The 10,365-nt window shown below is 62.8% G+C and overlaps 1 protein-coding gene across 4 annotated transcripts in view; it reads right to left on the bottom strand.

The window, feature by feature from the left end:
* Positions 1-10,313, bottom strand: part of SLC4A3 (solute carrier family 4 member 3) — a 13,022-nt gene extending 2,709 nt beyond the window's left edge. For 2 of the 4 annotated variants that reach the window (XM_077748587.1, XM_077748589.1), the window contains exons 1-16: positions 9,710-10,124; positions 8,877-9,157; positions 8,591-8,706; positions 7,991-8,190; positions 6,375-6,523; positions 6,053-6,233; positions 5,451-5,586; positions 4,783-4,966; positions 4,265-4,364; positions 3,607-3,791; positions 2,740-2,965; positions 2,343-2,561; positions 1,913-2,061; positions 1,529-1,723; positions 823-1,041; positions 390-479 (exon numbers count right to left, since the gene is read on the bottom strand). In XM_077748587.1, the coding sequence (XP_077604713.1) occupies positions 390-479; positions 823-1,041; positions 1,529-1,723; positions 1,913-2,061; positions 2,343-2,561; positions 2,740-2,965; positions 3,607-3,791; positions 4,265-4,364; positions 4,783-4,966; positions 5,451-5,586; positions 6,053-6,233; positions 6,375-6,523; positions 7,991-8,190; positions 8,591-8,706; positions 8,877-9,157; positions 9,710-9,929 (2,850 nt within the window). In that variant the 5' untranslated portion in view covers positions 9,930-10,124. Of the gene's footprint in view, positions 1-389; positions 480-822; positions 1,042-1,528; positions 1,724-1,912; positions 2,062-2,342; positions 2,562-2,739; positions 2,966-3,606; positions 3,792-4,264; positions 4,365-4,782; positions 4,967-5,450; positions 5,587-6,052; positions 6,234-6,374; positions 6,524-7,990; positions 8,311-8,590; positions 8,707-8,876; positions 9,158-9,709; positions 10,125-10,216 lie in introns of those variants that run through there. The other 2 variants (XM_077748588.1, XM_077748590.1) reach the window with 2 other exon arrangements.
* Between the last annotated feature and the right edge of the window lie 52 nt (positions 10,314-10,365).

The raw sequence follows: 10,365 nt of genomic DNA, 5'->3' as shown, positions 1-10,365 counted from the left end.
ATTCCTGGTCCCAGGACTCTAGGAAACCTGGATGTGAACAGGTTTTGGGGAAATCAGTTTTCCATCTTCCAAAAGGTCTGGTAAAAGACAGAGAATGACATCTTTTCTCCCTGAGGCCCAGGGACACCTGTCAGCTGCCCCCCAGCCCATCATCTGCTCCAGGAGTCTTGGCACAAGGTCACACATAGCCTCAGACCCCGCCCCTGGCTGGCGTCCTCAGTGGCCCCCAGCCCGCCCACCCCAGAGCGGCCCCAGCAGTCACCATGTCACTAGGAAAGCTGAGTTCCACCCCTGAGCGTGGCCACTGCAGCAATGGGAACATGTCGTGGCCTCCCTCGCAAGACTCTGGGGTGAGAATCCCCTCCCGGGGGGTGGGGGGGCTCGCTCACCTGTGTGTAGGTGTCTGTGATAGAGTAATCCACTAGGACCATCACCAGAATGGAAATGGGGATGCCAAAATCCCCAATGATGCGGCGAGCCTGGAGAGAGGCGCCAACGGGGGAAAGGAGCAGAAGGTGGACATGAGGGTCGGGAGACGAACGTGAGGGCTTGTTACTCCTGCTCTCTTGGGTCTGAGCTGGAGCCTGAAGTCCTGGGACCTGACCCTCCAAATCCCAAGGTTGCCGCCCAGCTCAAGAGGGCACTCCTCGCCTGATTCAATTTCTCTGAAGTTTCTGGCGGGGAAGGGACTGCACAGATTTGGTTTAGGTCCGTGGGTTGACCGGGACGAGGGGGAAGCCCCTCTCGGAGCAGAGACTGGCAGTGACAGCAGGAGCCTGGGGGGAGGGGACCCACGGGGCTCCCCACTCCTCAGCTACGCACCTTGCCACCCAAGAAGCGGCTGTTCCTGAACTTTCGGAGGAAGAAGGCAATGAGGAAGGTCCCGAGCATGAGGATGAGGGACAGCAGAGCAGTGTTGGGCTGGTTCCTGGGGCCGGGCGGCCCCTCGGTGGGGGGCAGGGTGCTCCCGTTCAGGTCTAGCCCGGCCTCCAGCGCCCCCTCAGGAGGGTAGAAGGGCAGCAGCGGATGCTCCGTGAACACCTGTGTGGGTTACAAGGTTACCCTAGCACTTACCTGGGCAGGTGACCCTGATTTTATTCCCCGCTGAGTTCATACAGCTGTGAGGGAGAAGGCTGGCTCGTCACACACCTGACCACCAACAGCATCACAGGGCACCCAGCTACATCACACACACACACACATACACACACACACACACGCGCACGCACACGCGCGCACACACACACACACACACACACTCCTCTGCAAAAGGAGCCCCATAGTGTCGACGGTGCCCCACTCCATCACATACTGGTTGAACCCCGCTGGAATTCTAACCTGTACCCTCTGGCGTGGCTCCCTGCCCTTCGGCTCTGACCCAGCCCAGTGTCACAGCCCCCCACTCCCACACCCAACGGAGCCCTCCTCCCTGTCCCCTCTGCTCCCAGGGCTCCATGTGCTCCCTTCCATGCTCTCCTCCCCAGCCCCCACCTACGCCTGGGCCCCCAAGACCTCTCTGGACCTCCACCTTGTAGAGCTTGTGGAAGGTCTCGTAGATGAAAATAAGCGAGATGAGGAAGGCGAAGATCTCCTGGGTGAAAGGTGAGATATAGCGGACCAGGAAGCTGCCTTCAGCGGCCACCAGGGCGAGGACAAAGACCACCAGCCAGAGGCCAACCCACACCCGGCCGGTGAGGTACTCCAGGTCCTGGGCTCGGCAGAACTGGGGGCCAGGAGGGAGGTGCGGTTACCCACGGCGGTCAGAGACCCCCCGGGGGCCCCACGGGATGGCCGGGGGAGGGAGTGAGCTCCAAAGGGGTGAGAGGGGAGACACCACAGGGACCCATCGCCTGGGCTGAGGGACAGGGGACTGGAAAGTGATCCTTGGGGAGGGGCAGGGTAGCGCTGTCACCTTGAAGAAGGCTTCTTCGAACACCAGCAACGGCCCGGAGAAGCCGACCACGAGCAGCGGCTGGGCCCCCAGCAGAGAGAAGAGGACACCAAGCACCGCGGTGGACACAATCAGCTCGGACACGCCCATCAGGCCCTCGGTCTTCTCCCCTGGTGAGGGCGGGGGTCAGCGGGAGGGCCCTGGCCTGGCTCTGTGGACCCGGCCCCTCCTCTTCATCTAGCTTACCCTGACCTGGGGACCCAACTAGGACAGAGCCCAGACCCCTCACCCCCAGCACCCCTGGGGCACTCACAGCCTCCCTCACCCCTTGTACCCCTCCCACCCCCTCTCTCACTTCACAGCCCCCGGCAAGAGTGATCCCTGGGCTCCCCTGACCACAGCCCACGAAGGTGACACTGGGCCGCCTCGCCCTGCCTCCCCTCCCCCTCACCTAGCAGCCCCCCGAAGGTGATGGCAGGGCTGAGGGCAGCGAAGTAGATGAACAGCACGGCCGCCACGCACTGGGAGTGCAGGGCATCTCGCAGGTCACTGGGGTAGTGCGGGTACCGACGCTTCACATCCCGCACGAGCCCCCCGAACACCGAGCCAGTCCGCAGCAGGGGGTCATCTTCAGGGGTCGCCTCAGAGCCCCCCAACTCCACAGACAGCTCTGGGGGAACATGGGGCTGCTGGAGCACAGACCACCCTCTCCCAAAGGGGGTCGCTGGGCTCAGCCCTCCCCACCAGGGGCCGGAAGCTGGCATGCCGGAGTTAGGGAGTCAGGGCAGGCTGGGGTCGTGACCTTAGGGGCTGTGGGCAGGTAGGGGACGGGCCCCAAAGGGTCTGACCTTTCCCAGGGGCCACAAAGCTTCCCTGGGTAGTCATCTCCACTTTGGTCTGTTCACGCTCCCGCCGCTTCCTCAGCAGCTCGCGCTGGAAGGCGGCTACAGAACGCAGCAGGTCACGGCCCTCCACCTCAGATGGGGGGATCACGATGCTGCCGTCCAGGAACTCGCTGATGGCACTCAGGAGGTCCTGCCGGTCATCCGCCTGGTAGGCAGCCTCATGAAACAGCTGCGGGCAGGAGAGGCAAGGGCTGAGCCTCCCAGAGTGCCCCTGGGAGGGCTCCAGGGAGGAGGTGTCCGGCCGTCACAGAGCCAGAGGCAGGGTGGATGTCTGGCCACGTCTACATGTCCAGTTCGACTGTCAAACTGCGGAGTCATGTTTGACAGGCCGGCCACAACCCTGAACCTCCGAGTGCTTTCTATTCCCCTAGGAGCTTTGAGAGTTTTCCACAACACAAGAACTAAAGGGGCAACGCTTGGCATAGCAGGGGCCCCCAAACCATTCTGACTGGAGAGTAGCCACACTCTACAGGCTGGTCAGTATGGACTCCAACGGCACCCCTGGCTAGAGGACCTTCCTGTCCAAGCCGAGGAGAAGCCACGGCAAAGACCGACATCTCCAGCCCTCCCCTTCAAGTGTCATGACACATCCAGAACTTTCTCCTCCTTCAGCCACCTCCCCTTCCTACGGCCCAGCCCAGGGCTCCCTCTTCTCCCCTCGGCCCACAGCTCCCTCCACTACCACTCCAGAGCACTGCCTCCACCCAGAAGGGCCTCCATGAGCAACACCACAGGCAGGGAGAGACCGGGGAAAAGTAGGGCTCAGGGGAACAGGCCTAGAGCACCCAGCCCAGGGTCCGCGGGACCCACCTTGTCAGACATGAGGGTGGCAATGGAGCGCCCAAGCTCGTGATAGTCAGTGCTGGTGTGGCTGGGACCCAGCATCACAAAGAGGAAGCGAACGGGCACCGGGACCTCAAGCACAGACTCCAAGAGCACGGCCTCATTCAGTCGCACAAAAGCTGCCGCTGGCTGCTCCAAGAAAGGCACACAGCCTGGGGGGGCGGGGGGGATGGAGAGTAAGGCACAGGCCACTGGGCAAAGAGGATCAGTCCAGGCTGGCCCTAAAGAAAACATCTGGGGCCGTCACGTACAGTTGAGCACGTTGTAAGCTGCACAAAGAAACCCCAATCTAAAGAAACCCTATTCGTTTATATGTTTATATGTTTACTATGATTCATCAAGAGATGAAACGTTCACCGTCTTCAGGAAGGAGTGCTCCTTTTTAATTCCCACAAGAAATTAAATTTCTTGGCAGTCCAAGAAAGCAGAAAACTGAAGAGGAGGCAGGCAGAGGATTGAGAAAGAAAGAGCTCGCGGCAAGAGAGGCTGTCAGGAAAAGCAGGGACAAGTTGGGGGCCTGGCCAGGGATGGAAGAGGTGGCCTGCAGGCCAGAGCACAGGACCAGCAGACCCCAGTGGAAGAACGCCCACACACTCAGTAACCCCAGGCCCCCCACCCTCCTTACCCACAAGCACAACAGTGGCCTCAGCGTCTTCGGGGATTTTCTCCAGCAGCTTCAGGCTTTTTCCCCGGTGACCGTCTCCCCCAGGCATGTGGAGGGGCTTCTGAGGACGCAGAACTGGAATAGGGCTGGGACCCTGACCGGAGGCCGTGGCAGGCCCTCCCATCCCTTGCTTCAGGACTCTGTCCTCAAACCCCTAGACCTGGGCCCCGTGTCGTCCCTCCCAGGCCAGCAGAGGGACTACCTGGGCTGTGGACCCCTCCTCCAAGCGGCCTACAACCACCCCAGCCTTATCTTGCTTAAATGGCTCCCAGAAGTCTGCCACACCATCCCATTTAGACACCATTTCTGCAGGGCAGGGGCCCTNCCAGAGACCCTCCCACCCCACCCCCCACCACATGCCTCCCGTGGTACCGGGCATCCAGCCTTCCAGACCCACTCAATGGAGCCCTCAGTGGCCTCCGGTGTGAAACCAGAAGCCCTCTCAGTCCCCCAGCCTAGGTCAGAGCAAGGCGACTGACCTCCTTGGCATCTGGGTCATGAGGCCAGAGAGGGGCCGGCTCGCCCACGTCCTCAGCCATGGTAGGCACTGCCCCGTCGGGGCCATGGCTGGGGGTTGGGTGATGATTCCCCAGGACCGAGTTCACGCTGGAGCTGGATGGGTTTCGGGGAAAGAAGCCACTGTCCTTATCATCATTGGGATGGCTGTGAAGAGGGGGTAAGGCAGGTTAAGAGGAGATGCCCTTAGTGGGCTGAGGTCATGAAGAAATGAGAAATAAAAGGTCAGTGGGGGGCGCCTGGGTGGCTCTCAGTCAGTTAAGCGTGGGACTTCAGCTCAGGTCAGGATCTCACGGTTTGCAGGTTCGAGCCCCGCATCAGGCTTTGTGCTGACAGCTCAGGGCCTGGAACCTGCTTCAGATTCTGTGTCTCCCTCTCTCTCTGGCCCTCCCCAGCTCATGCTGTCTCTCTCTCTCTCTCAGAAATAAATAAAACATTAAAAAACAATTTTTTTTTAAAGAAAGAACCTTCTAATGGCTGGTGCTGCCCAAAGATGAATGAGGAGTAAGCTCCCTGTCACTCGGGCTATCCAAGCAGAGGCTGGAAAGCCACACAGGTGAGTCTGTGCTTCTGGAAGAGCAGCTGACCTAGAAGGCCCCCTCATAGGCACCCCCCCCACCCCCTCCAGCACCTGTGTTTCAGAAGGAGGGTGCGCAGGACACTGGCCCTGTCCTCGGGACGGATCTGGTCCGACACGATCATGGTCTCTACCACGAGGTGTGCGATGCCCGGCAGGGTGGTCTGCTCCAGGTCCAGGAGGGCAGCCCCTGGGGGCACAGTCGGGGAAGGGGGTAGGGTCCCGTCAAAGAGGAAACCCCGCCCCAGCTGTCCTGCTCCCCGGAGGCAGGCCAACATGCCAGGTGAGCCCAGCTCCCGATGCCCACAGTTCCAGGTGGCCCTGCCGAGCCGGAGAGCGGGATGTGCAAAGGGAATGCAAGAGCAAGGGACGGCCCCTCCAAACCCAGGGAGGGGGCTACCTGGGGGTCTCCTGCATGTGGACTACGGCCTGCAGCGGCCCAGGCTCCATGCCAGATACCAGCGCCCAGCCCTGCCCCTTGGAGCTTACGGCTACACAAGCAGTTAGCTTCCACACCTCCAGAGTGGCAGCCAGACCTTGCCTGGGCCCAGGACTCCAGGGAGGGGTCCCCAAGAGCTGGACAGCCTGCTGCCAGCCAAACTCCACACTCTGCAAAGAGGGCATGCACCCCAGGGCCAGGCCTGCAGGGCCCCTACCATGGGCGATGGTCCTCCGGAGCTCCAGAAGGCTGCGGAAGGAGAGCGAGGCCACGTGGGGCTTCCCCCAGCGCTCTGTCTCTTCCTCCACATCCTCCTCAAACTTGATCCAGCGCGCCGTCTCCCGCCAGTGGGGCTCCTGGCTGCGGTCCAGCGTCAGCTCATTGAGCTCCACAAACACCTGAGGCAGACGCCAAGGTGAGGGTCGGGGGGCCGCCAGGTGGGATGGGGGTCTCGGAGACATGGCACCCAGACAGTGCAGGGAGGAGGGAAAAGGGGGCTCTGGGGGAGGAGAGGGGAGAGGAAGCCACGGGCCCTGTACCTCATGGGGCCTCCGATCCATCTTCTTCTTCTTCTTCTTCCTGCGCAAGATGGGCGCCAAGCCACCGGGGCTGCCCCTCCCACCCTGCGAGCGCGACGGCTTCTTCACTAGGTGACGCCGCATGCCGGGGTTGTCCTCCAACCGGTGACCTGCAGACAAGGCAGGCTTGGTGGTCCCGGGGGTCCAGCTCGGGCCTCACGGTCATAGCCAACCCCTCCGGCCCCGAGCTCTGCCCAGCCCGTCCACTTGGTGGGTGCCACGGTTGCCCAGGGGCCATGTCCACACATCCACATAGTCCAGCATGGCCATGCACAGACAAAGACAGTGAAGCCCAGAAAGGGGGACGGACTAGCCCAAAGTAACACAGGGAAGCCCTGTCCAAACCACAGTAAAAAGGCAGACCCCGGCTCAGTCCACACTCCCAGCTGCCTACCCTCCCCATGGCCACTGCCTCTCTCTCTGGGGTGCTGTGACCTGTAGCAAGTCACCAGGCACCCAACACTGTCCCCATGCCCTCTCTCAGCACCCATGTCTCCCCCGTGGATACACACATCTGGCAGACTCGAGCTGAGCTCTGTCCCTTCCTCCCTGCTCGCCCCTCTGGGCCAGCAGCTGTGGAAAGGCCAGCTGCCCTGTTACTCACAAGCTGCTCCCCCTGCCACGGGGCTCAGCTGGCCCTGGGTGGGTGCCCACGGGTCACAGTCGTCAAGGTCCAGCACCAACATCTCCAAGTCCTCTGAGGCCAGCGAGTCTCGAGTGCTGGGGGCCGGGGCCATGCCAGGGCCCCGGCCCTCAGCGTCCCCAGGCCAAGGGCTTGGTGCCCTGTTGGGCTCTGTGACCTCCTCCCGCAGGCTCATCATTCCCCCTGGGGGCCGAGCCCTTGGCCCCTGCTCCCTCTCAGAGCCCTGGCTCTCCTAAAAGGTGGAAGCCTGGACCAGTGTTCCTCACCCACCCAGAGCCTCCTGACTCCCCACAGCCCTGGGCCTGCTCCCTGCTGCTTCTGGCCCCCACCCTGAGNGTACTGAGCTCAAAGCCCTCCCTCCCACCCACGCCCACACACTGTGGTTCCGAGGGGGAGGGAGGTGGGGTCAGTGACGCCCCTGGCCCGGGCACAGAGCCCCGCGGGTGATGACAGGTGGCACAGAAACCAGGGCGTTGATAAGATGGAAGGAATGTGCCGAGATCACGGCCAGGCTGGGCCAGCGGTGGCGTGACAAGTATGGGGCCCCTGATGTAGGGAAAAGCAGGACCCAGAAGAGTGGCTCACACTCAGGGGGCCGGTGTGAAGGGGCCAAAAAGAAGATAAGAAGACAGGCCTTGGGGGAGGGGGGATGTAGTATCTCCAAATGCCACGTGGAAGAGGGGCTGCCTTATTCAGGGGGTGACTCAGAGGACAGAATCAGGACAGAAGGACAGAGGTGTCGTGAAGGGAAATCTCTGGCAACCCAGAGAGGTGGCTTGTTGAGGTAGTGAGCTCCCTGTCCCTGGCCACATTCCAGCAGACAGGGATACTGCTGAGGGGACCCAGCGCTGGCCTGGGGAGAGCACAGCGCTTCTCCAAGGTTCTTCACGGGCGAGGCGCCCGTGGGGGTGTGCCACCCCAGGGTGTCACTCACTCTTCATGTCGTCCAGGTCCGCGGAGCCCAGCATCTGGGCCTCTGCCTCGTCGGTGGGCACCTGCTGCTCCGGGCCACCTGGGCTGCCCAGGGCACTGCCTGGGCACAGCCGCTCCCGAAGGTCATAGCTGGCCGACGGGCTCCAGGGCCGGCTCTTCTCCCCAGTGACTCGGGAGGCCCGGGCCCGGGGGCTCGGGGAGCTGAGGAGGTACCATGGCAGCCTTGGACTTGACACGGAACCATGGTGGAGACGGGCCAGGTTAGGGGGTTCCTTTGCCCTCCCCCAGTTTGGGGTGGGGCCTGGAATCGCCCCCCGGGCACTAGACACACACTCCTTCTGGGCAGAGAAGGACGTTCATGTCCAGCTCCCTGCCCCCGCCACACCGGTCCTCCCCTTCCTCTCTGTCCTTCCCCCTCAAGCCCTGTCCTTTCTAGTGACACCTTCTCTCTCTGTCAGTCATGTGGACAGAGAGGCAGGGTGCCCCTCCCCGCCTCCTCCACCCCCTCTCCTCTCCTCCCCTCTTCTCTGGGGTCAGAGCTGGGGACGGTCCCCAGGGTCCGGAGGGAGCCTGGGACCTGCTCTGGGCTGGATGCCAGTACCTGACTGACTGCTGGGGGCTCTTGTCAGAGCAAGGGCCCACCGAGGGCAGGGGCTTGGTGAAGGCAGCCCTCCCGGACAGGCCGGGACTGTCATCCTCGTCGCTCCCGATGGAGAACTGTGGACAAAGCGGAGTGGCTGGGTCCCTGCCCAGACTCAGCCCCCAACACCCTCCGCCCGATTCTGCCACGCCCAGGCAGCCGGGCCCCCTCTGCTGCACCTCCCGTCCTCTCCTCTCGGCACCCCTCCCTGAGGAGTCGGCACTCCTTCGGGAGCAGCCCCGCGTACCTTTGCTTTCTGCGGGGACCCTGCCGGTGGGGGCTCCACAGGTTCCACCTCAGATTCCCCTTCCTCTTCCTCCTCCTCCTCCTCCTCCTCTTCCTCCACTCCGGCTCCCCCCTCCTCCTGGATGGGAGGGGTCCCCTCAGAGGGGGGAGCAGAGGTCTTCTCCTTCTTCCTCCTCCTCCTGGTCTGCCGGGCAGAGGTGGGGGGCAGTCGCCGCAGTTTGTGGGGCGGAGGCAGGCGCGCCGAGAGCGGGTGGTGGGTGTGGTGGGATGTGTGCCGGTGAACTGGGGGTGCAGGAGAGCCGGTTGGGGTCCCCAACAGCAGAAGAGGGCCCCTCACCACCCTAGGGGCACACACCTTATTCTAGCTCAGGGCCTCAAACAAGGGCACCCTAGTCCTTCCTCGAGAGCCAGGCTCCCCCCGACACCTGTGTCCATGGGTAAGGCCTGGCAGAGCGGGGGGAATGGGCATAAGGGTCGTGAAGGGGGGGTCGGGGAAATAGGAGGACACGATACAGCAAAGGGGGAGAGGCAGAGAGAAGAGAGCAGGGCCAGAGGTATGGCAGAGCCTTGGGGAAGATGAAGGTCACGGAGGGAGGCCTCAGGCCCTTCTCCCTATGTCTCCCCTGCGTCTGGGGCCCGGCTCCCCCGGAAGGTGGACAGGCGATGGGTGAGTGAGGCAGGATGACTTAACATGGCATGGTGGCCCAGCACAGCGTCCAGCACAGCGTCCGGCACAAGATGGCACTGGGTGACCAAGCCAGTGGTGAGCACGGTGATGGTGGCAATGAAGGTGATGGTGAGGGCGGCCACACTAGGGGTCCCCAGGCTACCCACACTCAAAGTCCCGCTCGCTGTAGCTGCGGCTGGGCTTCTCAGGGTCCCAGGCCGGGGGCTTGCTGATGAGGTCCCCAAACCTGCTCACGGCCAAGGTCTTGCCCAAGTCATCATCCTCCTCCTCCAGGTCTGGACTCAGAGGGGGCTCCTCCAAGGGCACTCGGACCTGCAGGCTCACACAGCTTCTCCTAAGGACCCTTGACCCATGATGGCCCCACATCCTCCCCAACTCCAAGCCCTGGCTGCGGGCGGGGGAGACCAGCGTGCTCCATCTTCAACCATCCCTTCTCCCTGCGCCCCAGGCTTGGGTCAGCATCCCAGGCTCCCAGGGCTTGGGAGAAGAGGGTGCAATAGAACTGAAAAATACCAAAACCCCCTTCTTCCTTACCCCATACCCTCCAGCCCAGCTCCATCCCTGGATTTGAGGGTCCCAAGGTCGGCCAGAGGACTCCCCTCTCTTCTTTGGGGTCCCTCCCGTCTTCTCCCACCCCCACGCGCGACAGTCACCTGGGGTAGGGGGGAGGCGCCCCCGGGCGGCGGGATCACTCCGTTGGCCATGGCCGGGGAGGCGACTTGGGAGCCTCGCTCACTGAGGGACCCGTGACCCGGCTGAGAAGAAGGGGGCGCTGCGGGGGCCTAGTGGGGAGCTCTGAGGA

The sequence above is a fragment of the Crocuta crocuta genome, unplaced genomic scaffold (assembly GCF_008692635.1).
Source record: "Crocuta crocuta isolate KB4526 unplaced genomic scaffold, BGI_CrCroc_1.0 scaffold229, whole genome shotgun sequence".
NCBI classification, from domain to species: domain Eukaryota; kingdom Metazoa; phylum Chordata; class Mammalia; order Carnivora; family Hyaenidae; genus Crocuta; species Crocuta crocuta.
Note: the sequence above shows the minus strand (reverse complement) of the source record. Positions and strands in the feature narration are given on the sequence as shown.